Source organism: Xenopus laevis, chromosome 7L (assembly GCF_017654675.1).
Source record: "Xenopus laevis strain J_2021 chromosome 7L, Xenopus_laevis_v10.1, whole genome shotgun sequence".
NCBI classification, from domain to species: Eukaryota; Metazoa; Chordata; class Amphibia; order Anura; family Pipidae; genus Xenopus; species Xenopus laevis.
In genome coordinates, this window is record NC_054383.1 from 118,845,728 (window position 1) to 118,863,376 (window position 17,649).

At 37.5% G+C, this 17,649-nt stretch overlaps 1 protein-coding gene across 1 annotated transcript in view; it reads right to left on the reverse strand.

Moving 5' to 3' along the window:
- otogl2.L (otogelin L homeolog) overlaps positions 1–17,649 on the reverse strand; it is a gene marked incomplete at its 5' end in the record, with an annotated part of 52,158 nt that overhangs the window by 22,084 nt on the left and 12,425 nt on the right. The window contains 38 exon segments of the mRNA NM_001089059.1: positions 228–330; positions 1,054–1,082; positions 1,690–1,792; positions 1,976–2,001; positions 2,115–2,217; positions 2,415–2,449; positions 2,777–2,879; positions 2,992–3,032; positions 3,599–3,701; positions 3,982–4,025; positions 4,191–4,292; positions 5,166–5,268; positions 5,700–5,737; positions 5,895–5,997; positions 6,708–6,760; positions 6,995–7,074; positions 7,261–7,378; positions 7,721–8,002; positions 9,331–9,486; positions 9,840–9,866; positions 9,953–10,109; positions 10,221–10,331; positions 10,442–10,543; positions 10,970–11,107; positions 11,192–11,335; positions 11,432–11,573; positions 11,667–11,777; positions 13,261–13,408; positions 13,761–13,810; positions 13,994–14,071; positions 14,228–14,402; positions 14,968–15,189; positions 15,306–15,406; positions 15,959–16,133; positions 16,522–16,648; positions 16,734–16,873; positions 16,975–17,024; positions 17,221–17,314. Of these exon segments, the coding sequence (NP_001082528.1) occupies positions 228–330; positions 1,054–1,082; positions 1,690–1,792; positions 1,976–2,001; positions 2,115–2,217; positions 2,415–2,449; positions 2,777–2,879; positions 2,992–3,032; positions 3,599–3,701; positions 3,982–4,025; positions 4,191–4,292; positions 5,166–5,268; positions 5,700–5,737; positions 5,895–5,997; positions 6,708–6,760; positions 6,995–7,074; positions 7,261–7,378; positions 7,721–8,002; positions 9,331–9,486; positions 9,840–9,866; positions 9,953–10,109; positions 10,221–10,331; positions 10,442–10,543; positions 10,970–11,107; positions 11,192–11,335; positions 11,432–11,573; positions 11,667–11,777; positions 13,261–13,408; positions 13,761–13,810; positions 13,994–14,071; positions 14,228–14,402; positions 14,968–15,189; positions 15,306–15,406; positions 15,959–16,133; positions 16,522–16,648; positions 16,734–16,873; positions 16,975–17,024; positions 17,221–17,314 (4,017 nt within the window).

Here is a 17,649-nt window from a genome sequence, read left to right on the forward strand (position 1 = left end):
TGGACAATAAAAAAGTGTCTTTGTTGTAAGATGTCTCCCCCCATACTTCAATCTCCTCTGTGTTTCATATTAAACAATAATTCTGGCTGTTATCTGAATACATTTCTTACTGATTGAACTACAACATTTCAAATCAAATGTATACTATAAATATTGTCAAAAATTGTAACATTTCATAATACGCCTTTATCGATATAATTAAAAAATATATATTTTTTGGAACTCACCACACACATAACGTGCGCAGCAGGGATCAATTTTCGGAACTTCCATCTTAGTTTCTCCATCTGCACATGTCACATCAGCACATGTCACATACTGGCAGGGCTCCTGCAATAAAAGGGATATAATGTTTTATGTATAGATTTTTGCAGTAAAATCCATTATACAGAAACCTGCTATCCAGAAAGCTCTGTATTACGGGAAAACCATAGACTCCATTTTAATCAAATAATTCACATTTTTAAATGTTATTTCCTTTTTGCCTGTAATAGTAAAACAGTAGCTTGTACTTTATCCCAAATAAAATATAATTAATCCTAATTGGAGGCAAAACATCTCTGTTGGGTTTATTTTATGTTTAAATGATTTTTTTTAGTAGACTTAGGGTACAAAGATCCAAATTACAGAAAGTTTTGTTATCCAGAAAACTCCAAGTTCCAAACATTCTGGATAATAGGTCCCATACGTGTATATTTCACTCTTTCTACATTAAGAATGAGAAAGTGCTTATTGCATTAGTAAATTAAGCTTTTGTTGTTCCGTCTAGCCTACAAAGGGCTGTTACAGTATATATTCATCACATTAGCAGAGAACTTACAAAGAACTTACTAAGTACTAATGCATTTTTTTTATAGTTTTAGGGATGTCAGTGGCTGCAGGATTTGCAGATTTCTAAAGACATGCTTAAGGCACGGGATAAATAAGCAGCTGGTGCCGCCATTTGTAGTTGACTAAAAACAGTTTCATGCTTGCTCTATTGGACATGCAACATCCCATCAAGAGAGAAACCACATGAACAGGTCACATTGGAAGGAGATGGTGGGAGCTTACCGGTGGTTGAGTTGTGGTTGGCAGTGGAACTGTAAAAAAAAAAAAAAGAGTAAATAAATTGCAAAAGAGCAAAGTTAGCTACAGGTCAAATCATCTGTAGCAACCAAATTTGAACTTAAAAGAACTAATTTGTATGTTCCAACTACTATTCTTTCAAAGTAACGCTTCTGCCTGATTTTAAACTAATCATGAAAAAATACAAAGGAGTCAGAGCATTACCAGTGCTAAAAATCATGCTCTAAAAACTACCGCCCCTTTGTGATGTATACTTTGGGCTTCAAATAAATCACCGTTTGGACACAATTACAATTAACAGGTGTGCATCTGAATTTCTTTTGCTATTTACCCAATGAGCCTTATGCGAGGGAAGGGTCTTCCGGATAAGCACCCTACACTTACAACAAGTGTGTTGGGATCAGGTTGAGCTCTCCATGTTCGTGCATTATACTAAAAACTACCTGAGACCTTTGTTCACTCGACTGCCCATGTAACTAAAAATGTCAACAGTCAACTTCTCTTTCCTATTTATTCATAGGATGGAATGAACAGTAGCAATAAGACATGAGTCACTTGCATGGAGAACAGTGATGGTCATTTCAAGGATAACAACTTCCATATCTTCATGTTTGTACTTACCACACACAAAACGTTGGCAGCAGGGATCTCCAGAAGGAGTTTCTGTTCTGGTTTCTCCAGCGGCGCATGTCACGTCTGTACATGTCACATGACTGCATGGCTCCTACAATGAAAATGGTTCAATAAGCAATTATTCAACTTTTTACCTTTAAGAAAGTCCATACAACACAATGGTCTGTGCCTAAATATGTCTTTATTCATTATGATCTGATCATCTGCAGCCTACTGAAAGAATTGCCACATAGTGGGTGAAGAACTCAGAGTTGCGAGGTTGGTGGAACCTTACCTTTGGTGTGGGTGAAGTTTCTGGAACTGTTAAAAGAAAAAAAAGAGCCAAATTATCATTAATCACAAAATTACAAAGGTAATGTCAATTATTGTAGGTTCAGTTCAGCTACTGCAGATCATGTCAACTTAGAACTTACCACAAATAAAACGTGGGCAGCAGGGGTCTGCTGAAGGAGCTTCCATCTGAGTTTCTCCCTTGGCACAAGTCACTGTTGGGCATGTCACATATTTGCATAGTTCCTACAACAACAAAAAATCACAGCATTCACATGTGGTGAGTTGTAAAATATACAATATTAAAGTTAGTATTAGGATCATGGTTGTGGGCGTAAGCTACTAACAGTTTTTCTGTTGCTTCAGCAAACACCCAAAATTGTAGCTACTGAACAAGCGTTTGAGGAACTAAATGTATGGAAAGAGATTTGGTAGAATCTTACCGGAGTTGTAGCTGTGGTTGTAGTTGGCTCTGGATCTGTAAGCGACAAATAAAGAGACTTCAAATGCAAATTCAATGACATTGCACAGAATATTTTCCCATTTTTGAGTGCAGTTATATCTCTGGGACTTAGATGAAACATAGAACAAAACTGAAATGATTGTGAGCCTGGAGCTGGAGTCCTAACTTAAACTACAAGTGGAAAAGTGCATTTCTATCTAACGCATTTATTTTGAAGGCGACGGGTCACTGGAATCTGAATGAACTTCAAAAAGAACGAACAAACTTGATGATTTTACTGAAAATATAAATGAGACAGAGTTGTTACAGTAATAGATTATAGATTTGTATTCTAATACTTACAACACTCATAACGTGGACAACAGGGATCTGCTGAAGGAACCTCTTTCTTTATTTCTCCAAAGTAGCATGTCACCACTTCACATTTCACATCCTTGCAAGATTCCTGTTAGGAAAAGTTAAAACACTTAAATATAACTTCACGGGTGTGATTAATAATAGAAATAATGGTAATAATAATTGAGAGATATCGTTGGTCTTCATTTTGAGATTCTTACCGGTGTTGTAGGTCTGATTGGAGTTGGGGTTGTTGGCGTAACTGCGAACAAAGAACAATCATAATTAAAATGTGTACGTATTAACACCTTGCATGGAAGAAGCACCTATCTGACGGTGGGTCGTCAGGTCCCTCCAGTTGTGGAAAATGGCAGCAGTAATAACAATTTTTCCAATTAGGTACTGGGGCTGCATTGTGCTGTTATATTCCCTACCCTGGGAAGCTGCAATGGACACACAAGTAGACGCAATCCTAGCTATGGTCTGGGAAAAAAGAATCAATACTGAGATCTATCATGTGATGCCTAGAACTTCTTTTAGGAGGAGTGTAGGCTGCATAAGGCCACAGTTCATGTGGAAAGTTCTGGCAGGGCAGTTGGTACTCTTCATGACTACATTTTGTAAGCTCATTTTGGACACAGTCTTCTTTACCTCTTGTATCAGTTATTCGTTGTCTGAATAAAACACACTTTGCAGTTATATCTGCTTTGTCTTTGCTCCTTTCATATACAATAAAGTTTCACTAAGAAATATTTTTTCTGTTCATTGTATGTGCCTTTTTCACAATGAATTGGAAATATAGTGTTATAATGGTACTTTAGAACTTACCACACACATAGCGGGAACAGCATGGATCAGATGAGGCAACTGCCACCTTTTCGTCACCCTCTGCACAAGTCACTATTTCACAGGTCACACCCTTGCATAGCTCCTGTAATGAACAGAATTCATCAGTGCCTTAAAGTTCATAATATGTTCCCTCTGTTGAGATTGCATATCGAATATACAGGATATATAAGATGGTAAACATCATGACACTGCAGCTTAGTGGATGTCCACAACTGATACACTCGATTGATGTATGGTATATTGAGATAGAAACCAAACCATAATAATAAAGGGTTTACTGTGTGGATATGTTTAATTTTCTAAAATCTCTTGGATGGAGCTATTGACATAAACCCCAGTATAATGTTTTGCTGATTCCCTACCGGAGTAGTTGGGCTCCTTGGTGGTGCGGTGGTTGTCTCGTCAGCTATAAACAAAATCAAAAACAGTCAAGGAATCATCCATGAAATACCCAGGAATAACAATAACAATAAAGGCAAATACATGAGAACCATGTATGTTTATGATGTCCTAATCAGAGGTCCTGGTGCCTACTATGCAATTTTCTTTTTTAAATAACGGGGTTACTTACGGCATTCATATAGGGGACAGCACTGAGAAGTTGGGTCGAAATATTGGATGGGTGGTCTTCCATTTCCACAAACAGGTGGAGAGCTGCATGTGGCCGGGCACTCTGTAAGCAGATGCAGAACCATGACATAATATAATATTGTGAGCAAGAAAAATTATTCATCTGCAGATACCAGCAAATAGAGATAGCTTTCTTCCATTTTGTAAATATACTGTAGAAGTAAAATAGTCACTGAATGCCAAAGTTAGAAATTGTGGTTATAGTTGGAGGGTGGTTGAGGAATCCAACCTGTGACCCACCAGCAGGGTGGTAATTATTTTAAAGAAACAATTAAAGGGGTTCTGTCACCCCGACATAAAAAGCTGTATAATAAAAGTCCTTTTCAAATTAAACTTGAAATCCAAAATCTTTTTTTTAATTAAAGCATTTATAGCTGTTGTAATCTCTAATTTGAAAATCTCAGCTGTCAATCAAATATTGCCAGCCCCCTCCTCGATGCCTTAGGCATCGAGGTGGGGCAGACAATTACTTTCACTTTCCATTCAGCACTTCCTAGATGTCACTGCTCTCCTCACATTCCCCCAGTTCTCTTCACCATTTAATTGTGTAGCCAGGGCATAGGGATGGACATCAGGTCCCCCATTCTGGTGCACAAACAAGATTCTGAGATGATACAAGGCTTGTCTTAATAACAGTGTCCACAAAATGGCTCCTGTCTGCTTACTATAATTAGGAGTTCCCAGACAGAAGGAAACTAAATTCAAATAATTTATGCAGTGTAATTAAAGTTCACTTTACATAATAAAATAGGATATGGGATAATTTTTTGGGTGATGGGTCCCCTTTAAAACAATAAACAATGATCTTCTAAATTGGATGAATTTTTTTTGGCAGTTGTTGAGGCTCTGGGCAGAAGCCACATCTACCCTGTAATAGGTACATGGCAAAAGTTAAAAACATTATTCAAGTACTTACCACACTTGTATTTAGGGCAGCAAGGATCTGTTGATTTAACTTGTACAAGTTGTTCATCTGAATTGCATGTTGGAATTTCACAATTGACATCTTTACATGGGTTCTGTGAATGGGCACAGATAATGTAAATAGATTATGTAAATATAAAGTTCCACAGTGTATATTGCATGATGATATAAATGTAGTCCCAATATCTATTCCAGAGCAAGGGAGGGCAATAAGTTGATTCTTTTGCATGCATAATAATGAAAATTAACTGGAAGACAAATTATGGATGGAAAGTGTGACTGAGGCTACAAACATCAATCATAAAAGTCATCTGTAAAAGTTTGAACACATTATTCAGTAAATACGTTGGCTAAATAATGTGAGCTTTAACTGGACACCAAAACAAACTGACATAACTTGTGCTGTGGTGTTTGTCATATCATGTATACTTTGTTTTACATAGTGCAATTCTGTGGGGAGGACAGTGGATGGTCCATATCATGAACAACACAGGATGATGACAGTAATACCACTGAAGATCCTTACCGGTGTTGTTGGTGGTGCTGGGGTAGTAGGAATGGCCTCTGCAAAAATACATACATTAATATGAGTAATTATTCCAATATACAATATAAATAACACTGAGTTATAGTAACAGTTTCTATTAAATTGGGATAAATATGACTATTTATGATGTAGATGGGAGCATTATATGCCAAACATATTTCACCCATCACTTACCACATTGATAACGTGGGCAGCAGGGATCTGTTGTTTTTATTTCCACTCTAGTTTCTCCAACCTTGCAATTCATTTCTACACAAGTCACATCCTTGCATGGTTCCTGTAATGTATGCACACAATATCAGTTCTGCCCAAATATACTGTATGAAGAGCATCTGGCAGTTGCAACATCTTTATATAATAAAATGTAAAATACAGAGCAGGTTATTTGCCTGGCCTTTGTTAGTTAAAAATCCACTGGATTCCAAATCCGGTTTGAACTTGTGTTAAAGTACAAGGAAAGTCTAAAATAGAATAAGGCTAGAAATGCTGTATTTTGTATACTAAACATAAACATGAACTTACTGCACCACAAGCCTAATCAAACAAATGATTTATGCTTTCAAAGTTGGCCACAGGAGGTCACATCTTGTAACTTTGTTAAACATCTTTGCAAGACCAAGACTGTGCACATGCTCAGTGTGGTCTGGGCTGCTTAGGGATCATCATAAATGATCAAAACAGGGAAACAAACAAAGCTGCTTGAGTTCTGCATGGCTGTTCATAAGTATGATTGTTTCCCTGCAGAGCAGTTAGGGACCGTCTGACAATTCCTATCCACAGCAGCAAATGAAGGGAGAATTTCATTGCATACAGTCAGGTTTCTTATAAAAACTATACATATTTTTTAATTAAAGTATATTGGAGATTTTCATTTCATTAAAGAAAGTAAAAATGGGATTTTATTTTTTGCCTTTACATGCCCTTTAATCCCACCACAATTAACTGGTGGTGGATGTGTAGAAGTCCAGAATTCTATGAGCTAATTACCTTAGTTGGTGTCGGTGGCACTGGTGTTGGTGATACCGTAGGGATGGACACACCTGGAATCAGATCAAAAGATTAGTGTCCAGATCTCATTTATTAACATTGAGATACAATTTATTTATGTATAATAAAACATGGGTCATTTTAAGTGAGTATTCACTTCCCTGGGTGATGGAATACAGGGTTCTTTTCAAGTCAGTCTTTCAACAAAGAAACTTGCCTCACAATGAGATTAAAGTATTTTATTTGAGTATACGTTTTACTCCAAGAACTGAATAATAGGAACTTACAGTCATCTTTATTCACACAACGATGGGTAACTTCATCGAACACCATTCCTGGGGCACAAATTGGGAAGCAGCCCTCCACTCTATAAATAAAAAAGACCAACAAGATAGTTAATAATCTCCTGCACCTAACATTCCTTCTTTAGAGCAGTCATCTTCATTCTGTGGCTCTCCAAGTCTTGCTACACTCCCAATAAATGTTCATGTCTACGTTCTCCTGAGAGCTCAGTCTGCTTATGAGAACTGGTGCAAATATTACTGCTACTTACTTAAGAGTTAGGGTGCACTTCTCTCCCAGGGGATCTTGGCATGTTGGGATGCAAGCAGGGCCACAAGATCTGTACTTCCAGGTGCAGATAGAGAATGATGGTAATCCAAAGGTTTCCTCTGGAGAGATAAGAGCACAGAGGTTACAAAACAGTGGCAATCTAAACTGATATAGGTGACTCAACCTATGTAATTACATTTGCTAAAGGAACACTTTAAAGGGATCAATATCCATGGTGATCAAATGCATTTTCTAGATGATTGATTGAAATAAGATAGTTCTAAATCAATATAATTACCCATAATAAATATTGACCCAACTAAATGCAATGAATACTTAAATCTATCAGCTTGTGGTACATTTAGGTAAACATGTTACTCTTGCTGTTGGTCTTAGATTATTAGTAGAAGCAATTTGTTGTACCATTGTTTGTACCTCATTTATTTCTTCCATACACCCACCTGTAAGCTTGAAATTCATTGCCAGCATGTTTGTAGATTTAACCCTGGTCATCACCAGAACTTTGTTGGTGTTGTTAAAAGAGAGATATTGGCCCCTAGAGGAATAGGATTCAAGAGTGCTGTAGCCATTTATCCAGCGACCTTCTCTCAGGATAAAAGTAGCCTGTATACGGAAGCTGGCACTTGGCTGCCACTTCCTTAAGCCTAGGGTACCATCTGCATTCTGGACGATGAAGAAGTTGCGGTGCAGAGCAGATTCCAAAGAGATTAACTTTCTGCCATCTAGAAATGGATAAGGAAACACAAACATTGAAATAGAATTAAACCCTAAAAAATAATATGGTTAAAAGTGCCATATTTTACATACTGAACGTTTAGTATCAGCCTAAAGCAATGATCCAAGACTTCAAACTTGTCACAGGGAGTCACCATCTTGGAAAGTGTCTGTGATACTCACAAGCTCAGTGGACTCTGATTGAACGATTTTACAAAAAAATCCTTAGGCTAACATAGCAATTCGGCAGGTTTAAGGTGGCAAAATGTCGAAGTGTCGAAGTCGAAGTTTTTTAAACTTTAAGTATTTTCAATTCGAATCAAAGTCAAAGTCGAATTTGGCCTATTCGATGGTGGAAGTACCCAAATATTACTTCAAATTTTGACGTTTTTAATTTCGAAAATTCACTTCGACCTTTGATAAATCTGCCCCTATGTGTACTACATATTGTAAGTGGGTCCCTAAGCTCAGTAAGTGACAGCAGCACAGATCATGTGCAGTGAATCAGCAGAAAAAGGGCTGTGGTTGCCTTGGGCTGGTACAGATGCCCAAAATATAATGTACAATATACCTAGTCTACTTCTTTAGTTAGACTTTAGTTCTCATTCAAGATGCTGAGTATCTTCCATGCTAGTGTAATTTCTAATGTTAATTCATACTCTTTGAGGCTAATGCCGGCCATGGTGTTTTGCCCACAAAGCCATCAGGTGGTCAAAACATCCCTCTGCAGCGGCCCCTACTTTCCATATCAGTGCAAACCAAGGATAAGAATTAAAGTTAAAATCTTTGCTGCCAGCTACTGGAAATACTATGGGGCTGATTCACTAAGCTCGAGTGAAGGATTCGAAGTAAAAATACTTCGAATTTCGAAGTATTTTTTGGGTACTTCGACCATCGAATTGGTTAAATTCGTTCGAAGTCGAACGAAATCGAACGAATCGAACGAAAAATCGTTCGACTATTCGACCATTCGATGGTCGAAGTACTTCCCCTTTAAAAAAAACTTCGACCCCCTACTTCGGCAGCTAAAAGCTACCGAAGTCAATGTTAGCCTATGGGGAAGGTCCCCATAGGCTTGCCTGTGATTTTTTGATCGAAGGATTTTCCTTCGATCGTTGGATTAAAATCCTTCGTTTAAACGAAAAATCCTTCGATCGATCGATCGCAGGATCAGCACTAAATCCTTCGACTTCGATATTCGAAGTCGAAGGATTTCAATCCGAGGGTCGAATTTCGAAGTATTTTTAACTTCGAAATTCGACCCTTAGTGAATCGGCCCCTATGTGTTTTGGAGGTCCTTGAGGCAAACAAGTTATTAAGCAGATTAACAACTTACACAGTGGGTCCACAAAGAGACTTGGGGTGACCATGAAGCTGACTTTGACATCTCCTGATGTATCCTTAGTGATCAGTGACACAGACTGGGTGTCATAATCTGCCATCAAGGTTTGGCCATTGACCATGACTAAACGATATGGTCCCTCTCCAGAATCTAAGAGAACAAAGAAATAGTAGTAACCAAAACCTGGTCCAAACCAAAGCTATCTACCATACATTTAGGATAAATATTGTGTACTTGTCTAGTTTTAATGAGGGAAGGTGGCAACCCAATCTACCAACTCATAGTAGCAAATTTTGCCAAAGAAATCAAACAATGGGACTCTTACTTTTCAGATTATAAAAAATCTTTAACCTTACAAGTTCTGATATACCAGGGAAATATATAACATAGAGCTCCTCTGCTACAAAAGTCTTAGGGACCCCTCCTCTTTACTATTTTCCTGGGCCCCAGAGTACCATTGGGCTTGCTAAACAAGCCTTCAATTCCTATTCTAGTATTCTTACCTCGGTTGTAGTATTCACAAGGGGAAGCTAATAGGGAAAAAAGAATAACTTGTAAGAGTTATGTCATACGCTACTGTCCATAAACCATAATGTCAAACAATACAAATCCTCACGGCATGTGTCGGGGTTTCTCCAGTCAACGTTGATGCCCTTACGGCAGCAGGCTCGGGCATAAGCAGAAAGAGCTGTACAGAAGCACAGACAGCTTTCTCCTTCCCTGCAGGCCTCGGTCTCTTCTACACAAGCAGTGTAATATGGTTGGACAGGGACCTGTTGCAAGGAAAGGGACTTATTAACTAACAGGTAGCATGTATGTATACTGGACCATATTATGGCAGTGGATCCCAAATTTGAAAAAATGAAAGTAAAATAAATAATTACAATGGTGTGACACTCAGCGAAGTCCGGACTGAACAGCAAACTGCAGCGTTTCTCTGTGTAATGCTTGTTGTTATCAGATGGAGGAGGTGAGGGTTCATCTGAGGAAGTGCACTGAAAAAAAAGGAGAATTAATTTCAATCAACAATCACAATTTTAGGACATTGATCTTTGCATTTCAGTTAATTTGGTCATTGCATTTAAATTGTGTAATATTTGCTTACCTTGCCAATAATGAACTGAGCTCCATACTGTGCCATGTTGCTAATAGCTAGCTCAGCAGTTGTTGTCTGGTCAGCATCACCACACATACCCTGGACCTTGCCCTGAATGGATACAATAAATATGTCCAAAAATGTATTTTCACAAAAAAATCTTCTCTCTCAACAGAAATTCTACTAGCATTTTTACTTCCTAGCATGAAATACCAACTTTTTATTTACCTGGACACATCATTAAATAAAGAGAAAACCAACATTAATGAAAATTCAAGCATTCCATCTAAAGTGATTCTGCCAGCCTATAAAATGCCTTACCCAAATATAATAATTTAATAAAGGCATTAAATCTGATCATCATTATATGTAATATGACTGCGGCATTGCTTTTAGGTCTCAAGGACTTCTACTTAATGCTAATAAAACCTTTACATAGGCATATACATGAAAACATGGGAAACCTGTAAAAGGTGAAATTTAACATTATAAAACCTTGAAGTCTATGTTTCCTGACATAGCAATAGATCATCTCACCTGTAGATGAGGCTGGAGTTGAATAATAACATCTAAGTGCTGATCATAGTAAACTGCAAGACCTTCCAGAAAATGGGCAACAATGTAGAATCCAGAACGATAGAGTCTTACTTGGGTTGTACTTCCCAAGTCTTGAACCTAGAGACAGAATGCATAAATACTGTATGAAGAATGCATTCAAACAACTAATAATTGACCTATAATAAATAGATTTCTACTTACCAAGACAGGATCTGCATCGGACAACTCTACATATGCTCCTCCAAATCTGATGAAGATCTTCTTGGTGGCCAAAGCTCCACCAAGATTTTCAGTTTTTGTGTTTTGCATTACAACTCTGAATTTGGGGACTTGCCCGTCTTGAGACTAAGAAATCAAAAGAGAAATAAAAAGGATGCATTTGAAAAAATAAATAAGACATCTATCTAATATTATGCTAGTAGGTTTTAAAAGGCAGCTTACTTCAACAAGAATGATCTGACACTCCCCTGTCTTGAAGGTTTTCCAGATGTTATCGAAGAGGATGAATTGGCCTCCAGCATAGGCATTACATACCACGTTGCAAGCATTATTGGTGCATGTGAACTTGCCATCTTTGCATGTGCTAGTGGTGGAAACAGGGTGTTAGAAAAATGTATATCGCTCATAACTACATCTCTAATGGTTATTTGATTTATAATGTATATAATGTGCTCACCAAGTGTTGCAATCCTGTGCCAGTGTCTCTCCAGGGTTATAAACATCTTCTCCATGCACACATGGACATTCCTGCAGTGGGACACAGGTGCCGTCATTGCTCCTCAACTTTCTATACAACAAGAGAAGATAAACAGGATTTCATTAAAAAAAAGATTTAGGGGCCGATTCACTAAGCTCGAGTGAAGGATTCGAATGAAAAAAATTCGAATTTCGAAGTATTTTTTGGGTACTTCGACCATCGAATTGGTTAAATTCGTTCGAATTCGAACGAAATCGAACGAATCGAAGTAAAAATCGTTCGACTATTCGACCATTCGATAGTCGAAGTACCTTCCCTTTAAAAAAAACTTCGACCCCCTACTTCGGCAGATAAAACCTACTGAAGTCAATGTTAGCCTATGGGGAAGGTCCCCATAGGTTTGCTAACCTTTTTTTGATCGAAGGATTTTCCTTCGATCGTTGGATTAAAATCGTTCGAATCGTTCGATTCGAAGGATTTAATCGTTCGATCGAACGAAAAATCCTTCGATCGATCGATCGCAGGATTAGCGCTAAATCCTTCGACTTCGATATTCGAAGTCGAAGGATTTCAATTCGAGGGTCGAATTTCGAAGTATTTTTAACTTCGAAATTCGACCCTTAGTGAATCTGCCCCTTAATGTTCTATATTCCCATTCTTCACCAGTATCTTCCAACAGCATGACAGTAATATAATATAAAGGCAAAAGGTGAAAGTCATAACAGCTTATCAGCAGGTGACATTTACTAGTCGGCTGTTTACATCTGGTTTCTAAGAGTTACCAGGTCTGAGCAAATGTTGCAACTTCTATTACATTACACTGTATGTGCTGAGCATTGTACATGTTTCTCTACCACTTATCTGTACTACTAAATTTATATTCAATATACATCTCTCCATTTCAAGTTAATGTAGCCATTGTCCCTAGCCACCTAGCAAATTCTATTCGTTTTATAAGTAGTCCACAATCCACGGAATTTAAGATTATTTGGAGTTTGGATGCCATGATGTCCAGGGTTCCAGCTAAATCAGAAAGGTTTTTACAATGAGAGCTGTGAAGTTGTGGAATTCTCTCCCTGAATCATTCATAATGGCCAATATACAGTATTAGATAGCTTTAAGAAGGGGTTTAATGGCTTTTTAGCAAGTAAGAAAATACAGAGTTATTGAAAATAGCTCTTAGTACAAAATTGATCCAGGGACTGGTCTGACTGGCCATCTTGGAGTCAGGAAAAATTGTTTCCCCGTCTGAGGCTTCATATAGTTTTTTTTGCCTTCCTCTGGATCAACTAGCAGTTAGGCAGGTTTTATATAGACATAAAAGGTTGAATGTGATGGTTGTGTGTCTTTTTTCAAACTGACTTACTATGTTACTATGTTATAACTCTATACTGGAGCCGCTGTATAAGAATTAATCTAAAGCACAGATTACCTTTGTAGCGTTGTAGGGGAATTTTTATAAACGTATGTACATAAATAGTTCACATTACGTTCACACCACTGCTTTTTATACAGTTTTATAAGCATATAATATATTATACACATTTTTAAATACTTGCGTAGGAAAGCGTACCCATATTTGCAGATGCAGCCCGCCTCACACTCTAGAGGGCAGACTTGGTCAATGACAGCCATGTTTTGGCAGCTTGGCTCGCAAGATTTTCCAGATCCCATCAAACAATCGGAGAAAACCTCATCATCTGGACATGTTGGAACTTCGTCTACAAAAGGGGCAGAGAAAGTCATATGTCTTTACTAAAATGTAGCATGACAACAAAAATAAATCACTATGAAAAAGCAGGGTCATTCTAGCACTGGCTTTAGAGTTCTATTGACTCTAGTATAGGATGTTATTGTTACACTTTTGACAAATAGGTAGTTTGTTTGTAGTTTATATTCCCATTATGCTATTTATTTGTCTATTCGTTGTTCACTCTCTGGAATACTTGATGTGGTTCCAGTAACTAGTTGATAAAGCATACACACACACACACATATATATATACATAGGCTAGTTATTACACAATTTTAAAACTTGTGTTTCTTAACTAAAGACAAATTAAATAATCTTACCTATAGGAATGTCAGGATTATCAGTGCAGGCCATTATCCTCTCACAAGCACTATTAAAGAAGATAAACATTATTAGATATTTGCATTAGACATAATTTGGGCATGCTGGAGGCCTCAGTGGGTCACATACAGTTGGATAGTCTATCACTGTGTAAGAGGCACATAAATGAAGCTAGATTTTTTTAATATTAAGAGTGCACAGTCCTGAAAAAAAAAAAGAATAGTCATCTTACCATGATTGTCCATTGGAAAAAGTGATGTTCTCTCCAATTCTGTATGCATGGTTGCTGCTATAACATGGACATTCCTCACTGTAAAAGAAGAATGACGTGTTACAAAATTGATTCACTTGTTTTTTTATTCAGTAAATTACAGAAGAGGAAATGGTTCAGAAAAGCAGAAAAATAGAAACTGAATATATTTTTTATTTTAGAAGGAGAAACCAATCCATTCCAAACCCTTCTTACCTATCAACACACTCATTTCTTGTAGAATCAAAGTATAAATGATTAGGACAGACACAACCTTCACTCAATGGAAGCTTCACTGCCATCTTTAAAATCTCTGAAGAATGCTGAGCACAATCATCCTGAGTAAAGAGATTTTCTGTAATGGGAACCATGCCTCCTTCACAAGAAACAACTGCAAGAACATAAAAAATGCCCAATATTAAGCAATGAAAATCAAATTACAGTATTATCACAAAATCAATCCCATTTAAGGCAAATTAATAGAACTTTTCAGGTCCTCGTTGACGTCTAAAGTTTAGTTCAAAGTTAGGCTTTAGCTCAAGTGGCCAGAAATAAATTAGAAATATTCCAGTTCAAACACAAATTAATCCAGAAGAAGATGCCACTTCACCAGAATGATGTTACTCCACATCACAATTAAATTCTGCACCTTCAAGGCATTACAGTATGTCTCGATCATGATGATTCGGTCTAGATTATGATGAATATGTATAAATGTGCATAAAGTCTAGGTTGATAGAACATGTGCAGTAGGAAAGAGGCTGAAGAGACTGTGGATCGTGTGCATTAGAAAGACTGTGGAAATGCCAGTAGAACATGTGCAGCAGAAATGTCACAAAAAGGGTAGTGGAACATATGCAGTAGGCACCGTAAGTGGGGGTAGGCCAGTGGAACATGCTAGATAAACTAAAAAGTTAGACATGATTAGATTCCTGGAGATTATTTTTGGTACTTACAGCAGTCTGGGAATGCAGAACTCACAGGTACATAAACGCCTGCCAAAGCACATCGATAAGCATAGTCTGCCATGGCTGAGCAAAAGCCAACATTTTTCCCATAATAAATGCTGTTGGAACAGGAGGCCTGAAAGTTGTGAATGTCAATGATAAGGTTGCAGTCAGCGAAGATCGAGTCCTGAAGGGAATTAGTGCAGCTTAAATCCGCTGTGACTCGTTGAGCTACAAAAAAAAAAGTGAGAGTTGTAGCCTGTTTTTGGTAGACTCAGTGCAATTCCAATGTATCTGGAAGCCCAATGGCATCAGCTCTTGGTCAACCACAGGTCACTTTTGATTACCTGGACTGACTGGTGTTATGAAATGCTCTGAACACTGAGACTGCAACTTCCAGGATTTGCTGAACAAACTAGACACCGTTTCAGTTATGTCACTTGAGCTCCTGGAATAGAATGCAAATAGAGTATAATACAATCAATATAATGTCTTCAATGATTGAATATGATTGTAAAATGGCCCAGTAACTAATCTGCCAATGAACGGGACTGTACTATCTATATACACTCTTTCTTGTGCAATTGTTCCCATTTCCTATGTTGTTTGTACCATCTATAAACTGTAGCCTTTCCCCAATTGTTGTTATTCTGTTCTGTATGCTCTTCCCATGTGATATTAGCCCTGTTTTCTGGTAAATCTACCATCTATATAATATATGCATTCCCTAACTGCCTAACTTAAGGGCTATCTATATAGGATATTGTAAAGTACAAGTGGTTTGCACTGCCCATTTTGGTTGACCCATTTTGACCACCATATGAGTAATAGTTCAGATGTACTTCTAACATTGTATTTTTCCATTTTGTATTTTAATTGTGATTTTTTTTGTGCAAATTTTTCAAATTTATTACTCAAGAAATATTTTATGGTGACAATGAGTTCTTTCACACTTGGCAACAGCATCCAAAAAAAAGCACAACTCAAGAAAGAAATTTACCTGAAGTCATCAAATCGATTGTCGTTGTATGTCCCGCAAAGCCCACTGGTTTGATCTTTGTAGCTTGTTTCAATGATGACATACAGTCGGTTTCCCTCGATGTCATACTGCAGGCTGAACATTGATGTGACCACATCCAGGAACGTAGAAGAACTTCTTCTCACAGTAATAGATTCTTAAATAAAATAAATGACAGTTGATTTTATTCCAAGTATAGTTGGATCAGAATAAACTGAACCACATCATGCCACAACCTGGTTTATGTACCAAAAACTTGCTTCATCAATGTTTTGTCTTTTGTTTTAAGGTTTCTTATTGCAGATATAGGATTCTCAACCACCTTCCATCTGTAACACTTTTGCAGGCAGAACCAAATTAAACCCATAACAGTAGCAAACGCTACAATATTAGCAATTGCCCTGGCTACATAATTTACTCCAGGTTTAACTAAATCAACTGATAACATGCCATTGATAACAACCATGTCCAATAGTAGGCTATATTTACAACATCAATGGTAGTTGATTAAATTCCACATATGGGCTGACAGTTTTGGCACTTACCATGAAGAAAGAACGGAAGGTCAACTTTTTGCCCTGCTGACAGTACTGATCCATCTTGTAGAACCTTAATGCTGGCGATGTTAGGCACGTAAATGTCCACTGTGTCAATGCAAACTGCATCTGGGTTCTAAAAAATACACAAATGATTATCTTATCTTACATCATCTTGGATCCTGTTTATTTATTTTTTTCTTTGTAGATTATCTACCAACCTGATCAGAGCAGGCCTTGTTGCTAAGGCTAATTGTGAAGTCGGAGGTCTTGACCAAAATATAATTGCAGGTTCCAGGGCTTTGATACAAGGAACCATCAAAGGTACGAACCATCTGATAACCTGTGACTGAGCAGACACCTGGCATAGACATAAAGAAGAATCAATTATAAATACATGACACTCAACCCAATAATGTTCTGTGGTTAAGCTATAGTTTATGAACACAAAAAAGAAATTACCTGGACAGTTCAGGTTCTTTACGCAAGTGAGCTTCCCTTTGTTACAGGTGCTACAATACAAGAACATATGTCATTCTCTGCACATTTACACCAATTCACATAAGTTGCATGGTCTTTAGCATAGGGACCTATTCTATTAAGTGTCTAGGAATACACTTTCCCAGTGTATGGAGAATGTTTCTACCAAAGTAAGACATGGTCATTTGATGGGGCATTTTATTGGCCTTCTAGTTGAAGTCAACTTACCAGGTGGAACAGCTGAGATCTTTGGTTTCCCCATCAGCTATAGATTCCTTATTAAATATGCATGCATTTGTATCCACCTCCTCTAGGGTCTTATCTGTTTAATAAAACAAAGGGAGGAAAAATCATTTCAGCTTCCCAAATAAATGAAAATATAAATAAAATAGTAAGAAAGGGATTTTCTCTTTGGCTTTCCAGCTGCTGCAGAACTGTCCTTTGCATTATATGGTGGAAGATGCTATAAGGTTTTCTTCAGTAAAAGCTTTGTATTGAATATATACTTGGATTCAAGGACATTTTTTTTAATTGAGGTTTTATTGAGTCATAAGTTATGTAGAGAAGTCAGTCCAAATCAATGACAATTGTAGATGTTCCTGTATGAGCTCTTAGATCAGTGGTGTCCAATCTTTTGGCTTCCCTGGGCCACATTGG